General features: G+C 35.0%; 1 protein-coding gene across 9 annotated transcripts in view; it reads right to left on the bottom strand.

Annotated features, from left to right (window-relative positions):
- Nav3 (neuron navigator 3) overlaps positions 1–20,041 on the bottom strand; it is a 660,839-nt gene that overhangs the window by 181,421 nt on the left and 459,377 nt on the right. For all 9 annotated transcript variants that reach the window (XM_069989107.1, XM_069989142.1, XM_069989115.1 and 6 more), the window contains 2 exons: positions 14,131–14,248; positions 13,429–13,481 (listed from right to left, as the gene is read on the bottom strand). In XM_069989107.1, coding sequence (XP_069845208.1) covers positions 13,429–13,481; positions 14,131–14,248 — 171 coding nt within the window. The remainder of the gene's footprint in view (positions 1–13,428; positions 13,482–14,130; positions 14,249–20,041) is intronic.

Genomic DNA, 20,041 nt, shown 5'->3' with positions numbered 1-20,041 from the left:
CCTTTCTCCACAGTTCACTTTCCTACTAGGAAGTGAGATTACATAAGGGAATAAAGAAAATAAGAAATACAGAAAAGAAAGAAAATAAGAAGCTGTCAAATTGGATGTTTAAATATATCCATCCATAGTATTCTTTTGTTTATTTCAACTCTATTAAATAAAATACCTAATAATTAATATAGTCTAATGCTAAGAAAAACCAAACGATTAGATATTTTTAATATTCTGCAAAGAAGTCCTGATGCTAATATATTTGTAGCAATTTATATACCTTTAAGAGAATGTATGAACATATCAGATGCCACGTAATTTGCTGAAAAATGTCAATAGGATATTATTGCCAACATTTTAGTAAATATATAATACATAGGCAGTTCTTTAGGGGATCTGGGGACAGATTAATAAATAGTCTAAGTTTGTAAAGTAGATTATTTCATCTGCCATTTTATCAACTTAGAAATCAGACTCCTAGTTTAAGTCTAAACTGTATTTTAAAGACAAAGAAACTGATACCCAGAGCTCTCATAATAATCACCTAATAAAGCCAGATTAAAAAGGATGTATTATATGAGGCCTAATTTAAGTGAAGTTGAAGATAAGCAAGTGAAACAAATAAAAACAGAAAATACACTAGTTGGAATAGCCTTTGTCTTTGTCTGAGCAGACAGTAATGGGTATATATCCAGATGTATAGATAGACAATCATTTAAAACAAGATGCTCAGTTTACATTCATATCAATTAAATTAATATGTCAGTGGATAGAAGCCAGTTTCCAAATGTTTAACAAATCTTTGGGTTATTGTAAACCTTGTACTCAATCTATATGCTTAAAAGGAAGCATTTGCATACAATTTCAATTTATTTCTATATGGATGTGGGAAATTACATTGTTTTGACAATAGAGATGCACTATCTTTTGCTTATTTGCACCACAAAGTTATGTAATTCATGCATTTTGCATTTTACCTCTGTGGCATTAAAATGCCTATCTTCTTGTGTAGCAGAAATACAAAGAACTTCATCTCTAAGTTCAGTTGGCAACATTTTCCTCATATGAAGTTTAGAGTCACATCTTGAACTTGTGGACAGCTGCTTTTACTTTTTTCTTCTTTTTGGCTTAACTATTATTGAACCATCTCTTTTGTCATATTGTATTTAATTATGGCTAGATAACTGTGAAAATACTAATGATATAATGAGAACATAAAATTTACCTAAGTTATGAACATATTAAATATTCTTAAAAGTAGCAAATGTAGGGATATATAGATCAATTAAATGTAGTCATATATACATATATATATTCCATATATATATATATATATATATATATATATATATTTGAATCAAGCTGTTTGGAGTCTATCCAAATACTTAAATGCTATTATAAATTTCTTAATAAAACCATTGTTTTTGAAAAGTCTTTCTGAAAACAGACTGCTACATTTTTTTTGGGGGGGGGGTCTGGTCCTGGGGCCTGAACTCTGGGCCTGAGCGCTGTCCCTCAGTTCTTCAGCTCAAGGCTAGCACTCTACCACTTGAGCCACAGCACCACTTCCGGCTTTTTTCTTTTTGCTTATGTGGTGCTGAGGAATCAAACCCAGGGCCTCAGGCATGTAAGGCAAGCGGTCCACCACTGAGCCAACTTCCCAGCCCTGCTACATTCTTTACTGAAGAAATTAAACATATTAATTAGATGTTGATCTCTAATTATAGATCTGATTAGTTTCCATATGTATAATTAATATCAGCATCTTGAAACACTACCAATTAATCTTATATTTTATAAAATCCAATCGTTTATTCATTCATTGATCATTTATTGAACTGTTTTATGTTCAAGGCAAAGCCACTACACTCATACATTTTAATCAACAGTGATTATTACTTCAATTTCTACCATGAAAAATGGGAACCTAAGTTTGGAAAAAACTACACATTTCTGTTATAACTCTATCTTTTATGAATATGCTAAATATCAGTGGGTCTGATTGCTAAATCACAAACTGACTTTCTAATGAGGAAAGAAGGGTTTACCCATTTTTCACTTCTGAAAATCTCAAGGTAGTCATTAATATATTTATCTCTTCAATGTAAAACAAAATGTAGTTGTGCTGGTAGCTTCAGTATGGCCTTGTTAGTGATCATTTGGGTAAATGCCCCAAAGTGGGATTGCTGGGTCATAGAGGAGCTCTATGAGTAGTGTTTTGAGGAGCCTCCATACTACTTTCCAAAGTGGTTGAACAAGTTTACACTCCCATCAACAGTGCAGTAGGGTTCAATCGAGGCCATACTACTAAAGCTACCAGCACAACTATGTTTATTGCAGCATTATTCACCATAGCTAAGATATGGAACCAACCCAGATACTCCTCAGTAGATGAATGGATCAAGAAAATTAAATTCTATGCCTCCATCAGAAATAATGACACTGCCCTATTTGTTAGGAAATGGAAAATCTTGGAAATCCATTATATTAAATGAAGTAAGCCATGCCCATAGGTCCGTGGTTTCCCTTATCTGCAATAACTATTATATGTCTAGGACAAGCCGAAAAGGTAAAAAACTATGTACATATGATAGGGACACAGAAGTTTTATCTTTTGTTGCTGTTATTTGTAATGCACTTATAATGTACTATGTGATTTTTTTCTCTTGTATTTTCTTCCCTTATGGTATAACCCCTGTTTTCACTGTATTTGATTCCAGTGCCCTGCATCTTGTATATACATTTTTCTAATTTGGGGAGGGGAAGGCAAATAACAAAAGGCTGAAATAAGAATACAAGTTGACCCACTACAATAATGATATGTACAAGATACAATGTTGAAATCGAACTTTACAACTTTGTGGGGGAGGGAGGAGTTGGGGAGGTGGGGAGGGAAGGGATGGTAGGGGGGAAAACAAAGGAGGAGTAACAATGCTCGATAGGAAATGTACTCATTACCTTACTCATATAACTCTAACCCCTGTCTACAGGATTTTTACAATAAAAATATATACATTAAAAAACATAAAAAGTTAAAAAAAAACACAAAACAAACAAGATTAACATTTAGTTTTGTGTGGTGTATTGGGGGCAGAGTGTGGGTTAATTGGGATGTGAAGTTTGAACTCAAAGCCTACACATTGTACAGTTTCCATCAGATTTTTCTGCTCAAGGTTGGTATTTACCACTAGAAAAAGAATCACAACTTTACTTTCAGCTTTTGCTGGTTGGAGGTAAGAACCTCCTAAATATTGCTTCCAAGGCTGGCTTACAAAGAAGATCCTAAGATCTCAGTCTCCTGAGTAGCTAGGATGACATGTACAAGCCCCTAGCATTTGGCTAACATGTGTTCTTGACATAAGCCCAAAGTTTACATTAAAAATACCTTCTGAGTGTTGAATGAACAGTTCCAAAGGATGCATGACTCTTTCTCAGATTCATAATTTGTGCTGTGTTTTCTGACAACTGACCATTTAGCATATTTATTAACTATAAAACTGGTATATAACTAGAAACATATTTCACAATATTAACACAGTTAGAGCTTTACTATTTACAAGTTTCCTTCACATTTGCTCATGCATAGTTAATGAAAACTATATTTAGGTACTAAATATCTGAATGTGATTAATGCTAACCTTAGAGTTTGTGATTAAATCTAAGTCATGGTATGGCACTTAATATTGAGTGATTAATTCACTCATAAACTATTGACTTAATAATGGGCAAAGAGCTCTGCTAGATAGTGAAGGGGCATAAAAATGAATTATAGGGTCTTTGCCTTCTAAGCTTGTGAAATAGCCAAGGAAACAGAAAAGATTCATAAGTCACTATAACACAAGGTATCACATGATAAATTCCAAAGAAACATTATAAACAACATCTTTGGCACCAAAGAGAATGAACTCATCAATTTTTACTACAGATCTGAGAAAGCTTCACTGACGTATCATTAAGACTTGACAGTGAATTCAGATTTTGATAAGGCGAGACAAGTATCAGGAGGAACACGGCTGGCCAACCAGAACAAGCACAAGGAAAAGTGTTACAAGAAGGCTGGAGGAAAGATCACATCAATCCTCACTTTCAACAGTCATGATTCAGGGTGATTTTTAACAGGTGCTGGCATCCCTTAGACTCAAAATTAACTATTGCAATATGAAAAGTTAAATAATCATAAACCACATAGCAGTCATATTACTCAAAACCTTGGTCTCTCCAGAAGAAATGTGTCCTTGTTAGGACAAAGGTGAAGTACTAGATGCTGCCATGAATGAAATACAGAGAACAGCTATGAAAGATAGGAATGAAGTTTTAACATTGGCTTTCTTGGTCCTTTTGTGCCTTGTGGTAACTTGATTAGTTTACCTTTTGTTTCTGGTTCTTGCATTCTGGTTCTTGCATTCTGGTTCTTGTCATTTGCCTTATCACAGAAGTGTGATCCTAGTCCAGTGTTTTGCTCATGAACTTTTCTGGCCTGGGTGGCTTTGAACTATATCCTCAGCTCTCAGTTTCCTGAATAACTATGAAACAACAGTGATGGCTTATTCCTTGTGTTTTTGGACCTGGGTCTTGCTATGTAGCTCACGCTGACCTCATTTTTGTGATGCTCCTGCTTCAGATTCCTAAGGGATGAGATCTTCAGGAGTGTACCATCATATCTATCTGGCATTATTTTTAGTTGTCAGTATGAACTTGCAATGTCAATATAATTATATAAACAAAGCAACATTTATATAATGATAACAAAAATGGATAACTCCTTGTGATTAAACTTCCATTGTAACATAAATTTTAAATAATTTAAAAATTATTAAATCTAAACAGATTTTTAGCCAAAGATAAATTTGCCTGGAGAATTAAAGTAAAATCTGGCATTTTTCTCTGTTTCAAAATAAAAGATTGTTTTCATTTATTAACTTAGCAATTATTGTACAATAAGTAATGTTTGAGTGCTTAAAATAGGTTTTTTTAAAGATGGAGAAAATTGGGTAAACAAGAAAAAATAGGCAAATGCAGTCATAATATTCAATGTATATATGCAAAAATGGAGCTCAAATAATTGAAGCTAAGGGAAAGATGGAAAACATTATGAGAAGGATAACATTGATCCACACACATTATTTCTGATATGTTGAATTTAAACCATTTTGTATAACTAAATGGATATAAATGTATGTGTGTGTATATGCAAGTGTATATAGAATTTTTTCTAAACACAAACCCTTTTCATTTTCACCAGAACTTTGATATTTGTCCCAAATTCATTAGAGATATACAGAGACAGCATTGTCATTATAGATACACAATCAATAGAAGAAAAAATATATATTACTTTGCAGTGAATTTGTGTGTTTTTTCCACGCTATTCTTCTAACCACAGTAATTTAGATATTCAACTATGCTATTTCTCCTTCCTGAATCAAAGTCTCCACAAACTTGAAATGCTAATCACTTCACACTACAACATAGTTAGACAAGGCACCAAGACAGATGTTCACTAAGCTAATCACTTCACACTACAACATAGTTACACAAGGCACCAAGACAGATGTTCACTAAATAAATATTTAGTGAATGTAGTCTGAAGGTAAAGACAGAAGTAGTACACAAAATCCTTCTTAGTGTACAAGATTGAAATACTTCCAAATTATTTCCAAAATCTCCATTGCATTTGTATTGGTTCATGGATCAAGATAAGAGATGACTGGAGCCAAAAGCCAGGGAATTCTGGAACCAGTACAAGCCTGAGAAGACAAGAAATGGATTTCCACTACAGTCTCTGAATGAGCTCAACACTGATGATATTGAGTCTGGTCTAGTGATACTGACTTCCAACTTCTGGCCTCAAGATCTGTAAAAGAATACTTTCTTATGGTATTCATAGAGACAACTGCAATTATCTACTCAATAGCAGCTTCAGGTATAGTTGTCTTCCTGTAAGCATGCACATTTTAGGCTTCAAGGTCTGGATTTGTGACTTGTTTACCCTACCTAGGGAGATACTATTTTATTTTACTAATGAATACATGTGAAAATGTCCTTTAATGTTGAAGTAAGCAATTTCTAAAAAGATGGAAGTCTTAAGTTCTATAAAAAATACTAGATTATTGGATGTATGAGAAAATAAATTATAAAATAATTGTTACAAAAATAACTAGTAATATGAGGTACAACAGTGTTTTAGGTTGCTGAGATGTTTGCTGTTCTACCAGTATTAAATTTTTATCACTGTAAGAAAAAGTTTAGGAAAGGATTTAACACTCAGACACATGCTATTAACTACATTTTGCAATGCTTATACATACATACATAAATATTATTAATTTCTAACAAAAATTTCTATCTTCTATCTAAAAACCTCTATGATACAAACCACATCAGAATGTTCCTTTATTTCAGTTTTTAGTGATTAGAATAATTACGCTACCTAAAATTACACCTGTGGTGGTTGTTACAAGAACATCTCAAGAACTTGTAAGCATTATGCCCACCCTTGGTCCTTACCTCCACCCAGACCTGAGCTTCTTCCAGCCCTGGAGTTACCACCATACAGCTGGCCCCTTCCTCTCTCCACCCAGGCCCCCCTGAACTCCCTTCTACCTCACTTCCTAACCCCAGACCCTGCTGCTACCTAGATAGTGGAGGCTGCCATGCACTCTCTCTCCAGGGGGGAAATATGGCTCCTCTAATAAACCTTGTAATAATCTTTCTCCTGTGCCTGCCTGTCTCCGCGTAGTCGCCTGGGATGGATGTGATGGATCCTTTCAGTACTTGTACAACACAACGCTAACACAATAAAACATTCTTGTTTTTGTTTATAATTTTTAAATTTTTGCTTTCCTTTTCAAATAAGATCTCTCTATGTAGTTTAGGCTGGCTCTGAACACATGATCCACCTGTCTCTACCTGCCAACCCTAAGATTCTAGACATACACCAGTTTACCATGTCTAGAAACAAAGCAGTGTTGTATTTTTCAACTTTTATTTACTTTTGAAAGGCAGACTAATAATACCAAAAAATGTGATTTCCATGGTGTTGGATTTTTTTCCTTAAAAATTAGGCTTGATGAATTGTAGAAAATATATTTTTATGATAAAATCTGTAAAACCTATAAAGATCGCAAACCTATATATATATATATGTATGTATATATATATGTATATATGTATATATGTATATACATACATATATATATATCCACTAAGATAAGAGTGGCAAGACAATCATCATATTTTCTAATTATTAATAATCTATCTTAGCAAATCAGAATTCTATTGAAAGTCAGATTTCATCGTCCTATTTCCTCTAAGCAAAAATGAGCAGAGCCCCTAACCATTTCCTGAATTCTTTCTTTCTGGATCATGAAGTCAGAAAGAGAATTTCAGCAGCCATTGTCCTGCTAACAATGCCTCTCAATGTCTCCAAGGTATTTCAGTTACTTAATATGAACTATACTATTAACTTCTAGAGGTAATCTCAGTTTTAAAAATCAGTATTATAGTCTACTAATTTAAATATAAATTATCTTATACTAAATTTTGAGAAACTATGAAAATTACAAAAAAAATAAGGGAAGAAAATGGGTGTCAAACTTCATTTCTGCGTCTGTTTAGAAACCGCTCATATTTGTAGTGAAGCATCTGTCTTCGTAAAGCTATCCCTTTCTAGTCATTCCAAAAGATGAGCAGTTTAAAAAATGGCAAGGGATCATGTGAACTAACCTATCAATATTCCACTCCTATGACTCATAGTTGTAGAACCCACACTATGCTATTTGTAAGATTTTATTAATCTTTCAAGGGCATTCTGATATTTCATCTCTTCCCTATTTGGTTAAAAACATCATCTTATCTTACCAAAAATGATACTTTAAAAGAATAGCAATTACAAGCAGTGGCTAAGCAAATTAAAACTTTAAAAGGACAGAATGTTGATAAAAACCCAAGCCACTTGTAGTATCAAATACAGTTTCAATTTTAAGATAATCATAATTACAGAAATAGGATAAAGATGTCTGTGAAATCCATAACAGTATTTATTCTGGAAGCTACAAACCCATGGGGAATAGAATCTGATAGGGAGGGAAGGTCCAACCTAATTTTTCATCTTTGAGGAATAAAAATATGATAAAAGAAACACACATTTAAGAAGTCTTCACACTGGCAAATCTCACACACTAATATGTAAAATATGATCAAAACTAGATGCAGGTTGTGGCCGAAAAGTATTTGAGCCACCAGGGTGAAGTAGAGAAAGGAGTCAAGGAAAGAGCAAGGATATGCTGTGAGCTATTTTGCCAGCTTCATAGTTGTGCTGTCCAATCTAATTCTTGCTTTGAAATGACTGCACAGTCAAATGTCTGAATTCCTCTGCACATTTGTGAGTATCCTTAAATATAAGAATCTATTTTTAAAATTCTAGCTTCTTTCCCGAACAACTTTTCCTCTGCATGTCTAACATTTTTGTTTAAGAACCATGCACTTGTGCCTCCATATTTCAAATAAATGTTGTTGCTTTTTTTGTGGTTTTTTTTTTGCTATTTTTAATCTACTGGTCATTCAGGATATTCCTGGCATTCATAATGTAATAATTTATTTCTTCATCTAAGCTCATCAAATTTATGGCATGTGACATATATTCTGAATCTTGATACCACCCAGCTAGAAATTACTCAACAGGTGTCATCCATATTAGTACTTTCAATCATTAAGTGAGGTTAAATATAATGTCCAGTAAGCTACTAAAAATTACGTTGTTTTTCAACAAGTTTGTTTCTGATGATCATTAATTAAACATAAACATGACTTTGAAAGCTGCGGATAAATATGAATCAAAATATCTCCATGATAGAACAAGTGGTTGCAAAAAGGACAAGTATGTACACTTTGGACTATGTTTCTTAAAAAAGTGCTGCCATATACTTGCATACACACAAATATATATTACCTAGCTGGCTGGGAAGGTGGCTCAGTGGTAAAGTGTTTGCCTTGAATGCATGAGGCCCTGGGTTCGATTCCTCAGCACCACATAAGCAGAAAAAGCCAGAAGTGGCACTGTGGCTCAAGTGGTAGAGTGCTAGCCTTGAGCTGAAGAGCTGAAGGACAGCACTCAGGAACAGAGTTCAGACCCCACAACCAACAAAAATAAATAAATAAAAAAAATATATATATATAAATAATATATATGTATATATACATATATATGTTACCTATGAAAAGTAAATTTTTGTATTATATAATATTTGTATATTTGGGTTTTCTTTTTATCATAAAGAAACTTTTAAGCAATCACATAGAAAAGAGTAAATTTGTATTTTCTAAAATTCCAAAGTTGTTCCAAGGTTGATCTGAATTCTCTAAGTTTTGGGTTTTTGTTGTTGTTGTTGTTTGTTTTGGTTGGTCTTGGGGCTGGAACTCTGGGCCTGGGCATTGTCCTTCAGCTCTTCAGCTCAAGGCTAGCATTCTACTGCTTGAGCCACAGCGCAACTTCTGGTTTTCTTGTGGTTTATTGGAGATAAGAGTCTCACAGCCTTCCCTGCCTGAGCTGGCTTTGAACCCCAATCCTCAGATCTCAGCCTCCTGAGTAGCTAGGATTACAGGCCTGAGCCACTGGCACTGGCTTCTTTCAGTTTTTATTTAATCTACTTAAAATATATATTTACCCAATCATATATCCTACTTCCTAACGTTAAGAAAAACATACTTCCGAAATTCTTTTGTATTGGTTAATCTTCCACATGGACTTAATCATCGCCTCCTCCATCACTTCCCTTAGGATTTTACAATATCACTATCTCCCCTTTTCCCTAGATATTCCTTTATGCCCCCTATAACCTCTTCTACCTCCTCAGTTTACTTCCTCCATTTCCAAAACTACCCTCAACCAGTATTTCCCTCAAGCTGCATGCTTTTTTTCATCTTTTCTTCCATTGGAAATTTCCAGAAAAATGATTCCTGACTCACTGGATATACCCACTTGTCATTTACTTGTTAACACACTATCACTCTGTAGATCTCCACATACAGGCCCAGGAATTCCTGCCTAAATACTTGAACTAACTTCCTCATTCCAGCATTCCAATTAGTTGCCACATTCCACTAATCTTATTTTGCCCTGTCTTATTGATGGTACACCTCACCACTCTCTCTTTCCTGACTCCTATATCTCTATCTGCCACATATATATTAACATCACCCATCAGAAGAGGGTAGCTTCTTTCACTGTTGATTTTGCCTACATCTCCTACAGGATCTCCTTATCATCACTCCAACTATTCCTTTCATCTAACTGCTATCTTTTTTTAATTTATATTTTTTATTGTAAAGATACTGTACAGAGGGGTTACAGTTACATAAGAAAGGGAATGAGTATATTTTGTACCAATCATTGTTACCCCTTCCTTTGTTTTTCCCCCACTATCCCTTCACCCCACCCCCTCATCTCCCCTTTCCCCACAAAGTTGTAAAGTTTACAACATACTGTCAACCTGTATTGCAATGTGTCAACCTGTATCCTTATTTCAGCTTTTTGTTATTTCCCTTCCTCTTCCCAAATTAGAAAAATGTACATACAAGATTCAGGGCACCAGAATCAAATACAGTGAAAACAGGGGTTAATCCCTTCCTATCTTTTTTTGATCTTTAGAAGCACAGGTATAATTACCCAAAGCTATTTCCCATGTGATATTCAAACAGCTACAACAAACTCTCCATGTTAAAATGTGAATGTATCCCCCATTTACCCTGTCTTCCCCCATGACACGCCTTACCTTCCTTACATTGTGGTTCCAATGTACTCATATATACCAACCACTTGGAAGCCATTTAAATCCCCTCTGTAATTCATCCAGCTGAACACTAACACTCACTTTAGAATCCTCAAAAAGCATCTAGAGCAATATTTTTAAAAAATATTTATGTCATATCAGCTTTAAAACCCTTCTAACATCTGACTTAGAAGACCATATAAACTCCTTACCTGGACCTTACACTCAAGCACCCTTCAAATACCTCCTTATGTTCAAACCACAGGGGTCTTCTATATATTTCTAGGACACAAGTGTACTATCTTTTCAGTGATTTTTGCCTGTCAATTCTGCTGCTGTTTTGTATTTAAATTACAATTCAGATCTTTATATATATTTTCTTTCAGGAGTCTCAATTCCAGCCATCTTAACCCAGTAAGCATTGGCTAGATGTGAATTACTATTTATGAGAGTCCATCAAAATATTGGAGATTTATGCCTCAGAAGAAAATTTCTGCCATTAAATGTTCAAATTGACTTAATAAAGATAATCACTGTTGAAATTATAAAGACAACGTCTAGCTAGAAAAGGTAGCTAAATTTACATTTAGTTTTCATTAGTCAACATAAAAACTAGATTTTCATTAGTAAACATAAAAGAGCCAAAGGCCACAAGAGATAAATGTGCTTTAAAAAAAATAACAGCTTTATGAGAAAGGACAACATTCATTGTTAGTAAGGCAGTACACTTCCTAATATTATGCAATCACATCCTGTTTGGAGAAGATACATGAAATTCATAGGTCTAGTCATGCTATCCTTAATTCTTTTTCTTTCAACTGCTTTCTTACAGTTGTTTCATAGATTTCCTTCTGAATGAAGACATTAGTGCTGTGCATATTTTAAGAAAAATGGAAATCCATATTATTATTATCAAAACATAATGTTATTCCACCACAGACTAAAAAGTTGGAAAAATCACCTTTTCCTAGCATTGGTATTTTTCAGGCTTTGTTGTTCTTTATACCCTAATCACAACAGGAATATCAGGATAAGATACATGTTATTCCTTCCTTACAAGATATGTTGGGGGCTATAACAGAACATGAAGTCACTACTTTCACTGATTTCTAGAATCTGTATGTATAGATGTTTCAATTAAATATCTAAAGACTGCATCCATAATTTGAGCTTTGGAATACACACACACGCACACAAACACACACACTCACACTCACACACACACACACACACACACACACACACACACACACACACACACACACACACACACACACACACACACAAACACATATACATTCCAATCAGGGTAAACATAGCAGATGGGAAAGCCAAAGTTCAGAGAGGTTACATGTTTTGCCAACACCACCCAGCTATTAATATAGTAGAGTCTAAACATACTCTTTTCATTTGCCCTCAGCAAAACAATGAAACAACTGTAACTAATTCCACAAAATCCTGGTCCTACCCAGAATAATTAGATCAGGAAAGACTCTAAAAACTGAAGTAGTTCAGAGAGAAACAGTTTTCTACACTGGTATTTTCACAACATCCTCAGAAAACTCAAGATATTTTAATAGATCTTTCAAGTGTTTATTTGAACAAATGAAAACACATGCTAATTAACCATTCTTTCAAAATTAATTCCTTTTAATTACTGTTTGATTTCAATTTCCTGATCTTATAAAAGCATGTCAGCAGGTTGAAAAATTTCCTGAGATTTGTTTCATTTTTCCAAGTCCTGACAATTACAGTTAAGTACATTCAAAAGGTCTCTGTGCTAAAAGAGACTTTGGAGAAAGTTCCATTTTATGGATTTTGGCTATCATTCATGATTAAATCTAGCTAATATATGTTAGTCATGGTAATTTATGTTTTAGGATGTCCTATAAAATTAGTTGGGGGAAATTATTTTGACAATGGCTTAATCTCAACTGTTTACCAGTCTATGAATAGATTATAAACTTTATGTTTTACTTGTTGGTAAAGGTAATAGCAGGCAGAGGGAGAAACACTCCTCCAGCCTGGGGGCTTTCTAGAAGGGACTATGAATCATCGCTCATAACCTTCACCATATATGCAAACCTATAGTACCATGCCTTTAGAACTATTTCCAACCTGGTTAAAGAGCCCACATGCTCACAGTAGAGTTTGTAATAAACAAAGAAAATACTGCTCATATTTTTTTTAAAAAACACATGGTAAATTCTGTTCTTCAAACATAGTTGTTCTGAATAAAATAAAATAGGCACCACTTACAATTAGAAGTAAGGTTTACTGCCAAAAAGATCAGACTCCAGAATTCAATTGTCCAGATCATCAGAAACACACACACACACACACACACACACACACACACACACACATAGACACACACACACACACACACACACACTAAGACAAGTTAAAGATCTTTAAAAACAAAAAAAGCTAAAACAAAATAAAACAACCTTGGATATATGTCATAAAGGAGTCCAGTTACCTCAACTGTTTTGATGCTATCACATGCATAATTATACCCCACAGAAACACTTGTGATGCACTGAGATCAGATGGCTTCTTAAACCAGCAGAAAGGCATGCAGGAAAATGCCTAAGGCATTGACAAATTCAGTCACTTCTGGGAATGATGCTAAGCAATATAGATTGAGAATAAATATAATTCTTACCATCTGAGACTGACTTCTAGGACATCCATTGATATCTTCAACTTTTTCATTTGCTAAAGCCAAAAAAGAAAAATGAAAGAGGAAGAAAAGAATGACATCCTTAAGCAATGAAATGAAACACACGCACACACACACACACACACACACAAAGATTTTTAAATAAATATGTAAAAAAACACCAAACAAAAAAATGCAGCTGCTACATTTACTTGACCTCCCAAGCCACATACAGGAGAACACACTTGTTAGCAGCCGATAATTCCATGTGCACAAATCAAGCAAAAAAAAAAAAAAAAAAAAAAGAGTAAGAAGGAAGTTGCTGCAAATCCATCAGCATGTGGCAAGTGACTACTGACATGAAACCCTTTTACGATTGTCCCTGCTAGATCAGGGTACAGTTACTCAGAAACAGAGTCTCCAAGTGTAGGAATTGCTTCAGCTAACAAAATACACACATGGGAGACACATGGTTTAACGAAGCATTCATTTCTGACAGCTCAGTATATGTAAAGATATGGTTCTAGCTATAGAAGGGTATGGCTCAAACTTTTCTTCTTCAAATGTCTTCACTTAAACATATTTAATTAACTCAGGGGAAAGCCACATTCATCTCCAAGACACAGAACAAATTTGGTATGCATCCCACTTCAGCTGTATTTTGCCAAAGAGCTAGTAGCCAAGTCTCTCAGAAGCAGGTCTTACCAATGATCTGGATGATTTCTGCTAGCAATACTCCGTCCGCAATGTCCTGTTGTAAATCCTTGATCAGCCGCTTGTGTCCTGATTTTGCTAGGTAGTGGTTGGCCCAGTCAGTGTAAATCTGTTCAACATAATGAGGGAAAGAGAGACAATTTAAAAATGCCCGAGACAAATGTTAGATTCAAAGGGGAGCTATTCTGGATCGCATTCCAGCTTAAGAAGTCACAGCTCAAAAGGAAATAGTTGTAAAATAATTTTTAAACAGTTCTTCCCCCTACTTATCTCTTGTTTCAAAGGAGGATGATTCACTCTTTCAAAATCACAGGCCAGTCACTTCTGACAAGGCAAAGCTCCCTTCCCGAATGACTACTCAGGAAACTTCTACTGTGAATCAGTTTGGGTTTCTCCCTCTTTCCATTTCATCAATCAATTTGAAAATAATACTGTTTCTTTTATGTAAAAGGAAGCCACCTGGACTGACTAATACAGAACATTCATAAAAGTGTGTGTTTCTTGAGAAGATTTTATTGAATTTGTCACAGGAGAGACTATATGTGACAATATTCTGGCATCATTTTATGAAATAATTGCCAATGCTTTCCTTGCTATGATATTTTATTTGGACTGTCATCTCTCATTTAAGCCTTCTGAAATGTGTTTTTATTAGAGAACATAGGCAGCAAATGGAATTATAGCATAGAAATTACAATGCAGAATTGAGAACTGTATTACAAGCCACAGGATAGGCGATGTGACATGAAGTATAAGTGACTCTTTGCCAACAGTTTGTGCTTTACAATAAAGTAGAATGCCATTAAAATGCATAAATATATATGTTGCTAATTCTATACTATAAACCTAAAAATTAAGCATGAGGAATATCTACATGTTATACATGGAGAAATTAGCAAATTTATTATGAGGTAGATTATGTGACACAATAGTAACAATGAAAATGTGAAACAAAAGTACAGGAAGGGAAATGAATAATAAATATGCATTAGAATCCCTAGAATTAGAACTGAGAATATTAACAGAACTTGAATCTGGGGTATGCAAGGAAGGGCCTTCCTCACAGATAATATGACATATGGAAAAGCAAAATCTATACAGAACAGAACATAGTTATAAAAGATGAGATTGAGGTAGGATGCCTAAAATAAAGACACATAGGATCAGAAAATAAGCTATATCCTATACCCATGAGCATTGAATGTCAAGAAAACTACCCAAAACCCCACATTTTTTAAAAATTCCTGACAAAACAAATAGGTATGTTTGTACTTAGTAAATAAAACTCAGGTATAGAAGCTGGTGGCTTATGCCTGTAATCCTAACTATGATCTGAGGGTCACAGTTCAAGCCAGCCTAGACAGAAAAGTTCCTGTGAGACTCTTACGTCAAATAATCACTCAAGAGCTGGAATTGGCGCTGTCACTCAAGTGGTGGAGTGCTAGCTTTGAGCAAAAAGAGCTAAGGGAAAATGCCCAGGCCCTCACACACAAAAAAATTCCAGGGTGTAGAGAATAAAAAGTAAGAGTCTCACCATAACTTGGACCAATTGATTTTTACTCACATTGCGCGCGCGCGCGCACACACACACACAAACACACACACACACACACACACACACGGTGACATTTTAAACCAGATGTCTCAAATTTTGCTATCATTCTTCAATTTCTACTTTTTGTTTAACAATACTTTAACAGCACTTTTTTGGGGGTAGGGGGCTTGGGCGCTGTCCCTGCACTCTTCAGCTCAAGGCGAGTGCTCTACCACTTGAGCCACAGCACTACTTCGGTTTTCTATGGCACCCAGCCATACTAAGTCTTTTTTTTTTTTAATTGTGAAAATACTGTACAGAGGGATTACAATTACATGGGCAAGGTAATGAGTACATTTCTTATCAAGCATTGTAACCTCCTCCTTTGTTTCCCCTTCCCATCCCTTCCCATCCTCCCCCACCCCCACCCCACGCCAAAGTTGTAAAGTTCATTTTCGACATAATGTCTTGTACATCTCATTGTTGCAATGGGTCCACCTGTATCCCTATTTAAACAATTTTTCCCTTCCCCTCCACAAATTATAACAACATCAAATACAGTGAAAACAGGGATTATACCATGGGAGAGGGACATACAAAGCAACAAAGAACTATGTTATAAATATGTTACAAACAATAGCAAGAAAGAAAAACCATTTGAGTCCTTATCTTGGGGTTCATTTTGCTTAACATTAACTTATCTGACTGTTTCTGCTTGACTCAGACATACATTAGTTATTGCAAATAAGGGAAACCATGGGACCTATGCTTCTTTGGGCCTGGCTTACTTCACTTAATATAATTTTTTCCAAGTCTTTCCATTTCCTAACAAATGGGGCAATGTCATTCTTTCTGATGGAGGCACAGAATTCCATTGTGTATCTGGAACTCAAAAAATTAAATCCCCCAACAATACTTTAACAGCACTTTTTAAAGCCATCTAACATATGTTTCTCTCATTACTTTTGATGACATGTAAAAAATCTTCTCATCAAAGAACATAACCTGTTAAGAGTGTGCTTTTATTATAGCTCAAATTGTAAGAGACAATTTTGTATATTCATGCTAGTATTGATAGGACTAAAATCTGTAAAATTATATATATTTGAGAAATGCAAGCTGGGTGCAGTGGCTCATGCCTGAAGTCCTAGCTACTCAGGAGGCTGAGATCTGAGGATCACAGTTCAAAGCCAGCCTGGGCCAGAAAGTCTGTGAGACTCTTAGCTCCAATAAACCACTCAGAAAACCAGAAGTGACGATGTGGCTCAAGTGGTAGAGTCTTGCCTTGAGCTGAAGAGCTGAGGGACAACACCCAGGCCCAGAGTTCAAGCCCCACAACCAAAAAACTAAAACAAATAAAAAGAATCCCAAGTATAGGCAATCCAAAATAAAAATATGCAAGATGAAGAGTATTTGTTTTAGAATCTAATATATGTGTGTGTGTGTGTGTGTGTGTGTGTGTGTGTGTGTGTGGGTGTGTGTGTGTGTGTGGGTGTGTGTATATATATATATATATATAAAGAGAGAGAGAGAGGGGGAGAGAGGGAGACTCCATTTGCTGCATAACAAGACTAATTGGAGGATTCAGTTACACAATCAAATATTTATGGTAGAAAACTCTTTTCTTTTCTCCCCTCTCCCTTCCCCTCTCCGTCTTTCTGCCTCTTCATCTTTCCCTTCCTCCTCCCCTTCCTCTTCTTCTTCCTTTCTCTTCCTCCTCCTCCCTTTCCTTTTCCTCCTCTTTCTTCTTCTTGTTTTAGGACCTAGCTTGGACTCAAGACCTCAAGTTCAAGCTCTTCCTGTTTTCTTGCTCAAAACTAGTGCTCTATCACTTACACCACATCTCCAGTACAGTATTTTGCTGATTAATTGTAGATAGGATTATCTGGGACTTTTCTGTCAAACCTGGCTTTAAATTGTGATTCATTAGATCTTATTCTCCTGGGCAGGTAGGATTACAGGGTGCCTACCTGAAATCAGTATGTTCTAAAGAGATGTTATAATCTACCAGGCCAAATATAAAACAATTACAAAGTAATATATAAATTTTAACCCTTATGCATACATGCATACATACATACATACACACATTCATACCTCAGGGCCTTATCTTTGTTGGGAAATTGCTCTACCACCGAGCCACACCCTTGAGCCACATCACTATCTCTCTTTACTTTGGGTTATTTTCAGATAGATCTCCTGTTCTGACCCAGGATGCCCTCATACCATGGTCATCCTTTCTATACCTACCAAGTAGATGGGAATGCAGATGTGCATAACTACATCCAGCTGGTATGCTGCTAACATTTTGCCTGGGCTGGCCTTCAATAGCAGGTCATCGGATCTCTTTTTCCTGAATAGCTAGTACAGGCATGAGCCACCATGCTTTGCCTTGATACCCTGTACTCTTACATTGTTTACAAGGAATTTTTTTCAACGTGACAAATGAGATGTCTTTGATGACACAGTATACATGAAAAAAAAGTGTGCAGTATAAGTGCATTTCAAACAGCAATAAAGCCAGGCACTGGTGGCTCAAGAGGCTGAGATCTGAGGATCTGAGGATCTGAGGATCATGGTTCAAAGCCAGCTGGGGCAGGAAATTCCAAGAGACTCTTATCTCCAATAAACTACTAGAAAACCAGAAGTGGCGCTGTGGCTCAAGTGGTAGAGCACTCGCCTTGAGCTGAAGAGCTGAGGTACAGTGCCCAAGCTCAGAGTTCAAGCCCCACGACCAACAAAAAGCAAAAACAAAAACAGAAAAAAACCCAAAAAACTTATCGATACATTTCTGCAATGCTCTGATGAGAGGACAACTACCTTGTCAACTTTTATTAGGATTTGTTGTTCAAATGAATATAAGAAAAAAATGATGAAATCGTGACCTAATTTTCAGTTCAAAGATGCTCTTGATTTATCAACATGCAAAAACAATTAGAATATCTAACCTGCTAGTTTCCACTGATTGACTTAAAAATATGCAATGAATATTTTGTTGGATTATGCTATGAATTAATTACCAGTCTTTAGTGAAACTAATATAATTTGGAATATTAATCATAAATCAATATTTGTAATTTCTCTAAGAGAGTTATTGAAGATTTCAGTCAACCAGATTATGGGCAAATCTTCAAATATTGTGTCTCTAAACTTCTAAAGCCAATTTTCTTCAAGTATTTTTGAGTAAGTGAATGCTACAAATTTTTAACACAGCAATTATATTACTGAAATAAGTATAATTCAAAATTATTATATTTTAGAAAATTTGGGAGAATTGATGAAAATAAGTGCTCCACAGGGCAACTTACAAATGTATTCATTTATAATAGAAAGCACAGATGTCATGGCATATTTTACATTTAGAAGTTTGAATTATTTGGCTATTTATTATTATGTTAAGGATATTGTTATATCTAAAATCAATTGTGGACAATAATTGAACACTTATTTACTCTCAGGGCTACTGGGCCCTCATCTGTAAAGTGGAAACAATATTATTCTGTATAATATGATCATTGTGAGGACTGAATTTATTTTTGGAACGCAGCCTTTCACTTAGTACTTACTTAAATGTTAAATGTCACTATTTCACTCTTTCAATTTAATACATTTATAGATTTATATAAAATACATTTACATTATTTACAATAAGATGATTAAATTTTCTACTACAGCATTATCCTGTCAATTCCTTAAATCTTAGCAATCTGGGAACCTAAATGATGAAGGAAAACCAAAAGTTAAAATAATCTGTTAGATTAGTTGCACATCTTTACAGTATTTATTTTGCAATTTTCACTTTTCATTTTAAGTACATGAGTGAGATAAAAGCATATACAACCGGATTATGTTTTTGTGAATTAAACTTGTCTTAACAAAACATTGGAAGAAGCATTACTATGGTTCTCAAAACCCATGGTTTTTGCTGATTTTCTTCATTACTGATAAAATGATGCACCACTTTTGTCTATCCAGAAAACTGCTCTATACTCTTAACTGTTATCTAGTCTAGTATTTGATTGACATGTTGTGGGCAATGTAGTACCTGGTTATATAAAAGAAATTATGACTACCTTTTACATTCCATACATGCCATGAAAATATACAAGTTTCTTTGGGATACAACAAGTTATTAAATATTGAAAGGAACAGAGTAAAGACTGTCTCTTCATAACCACAAGAGTTTTACATGAATAAAAAAATACTAATCAGTAGCTTTATCTGAACATATTATAAATGCAATCAGATTTTTTTAAATATTAGGCCTGTGTTAGCTTTGCAATACACTTATTCATAACATGTTCCTAGACTCTCAACACTCAAGCAGTACCATTCCACCACTGAAAGCATTGCTCCCTGGGATAGTGA

This window comes from Dipodomys merriami, unplaced genomic scaffold (assembly GCF_024711535.1).
Source record: "Dipodomys merriami isolate MVZ:Mamm:240054 unplaced genomic scaffold, mDipMer1.0.p SCAF_10, whole genome shotgun sequence".
Taxonomy (NCBI): Eukaryota; Metazoa; Chordata; class Mammalia; order Rodentia; family Heteromyidae; genus Dipodomys; species Dipodomys merriami.
The sequence above is the reverse complement of the archived record's forward strand: the minus strand, read 5'-3'. Positions and strand labels throughout refer to the sequence as shown.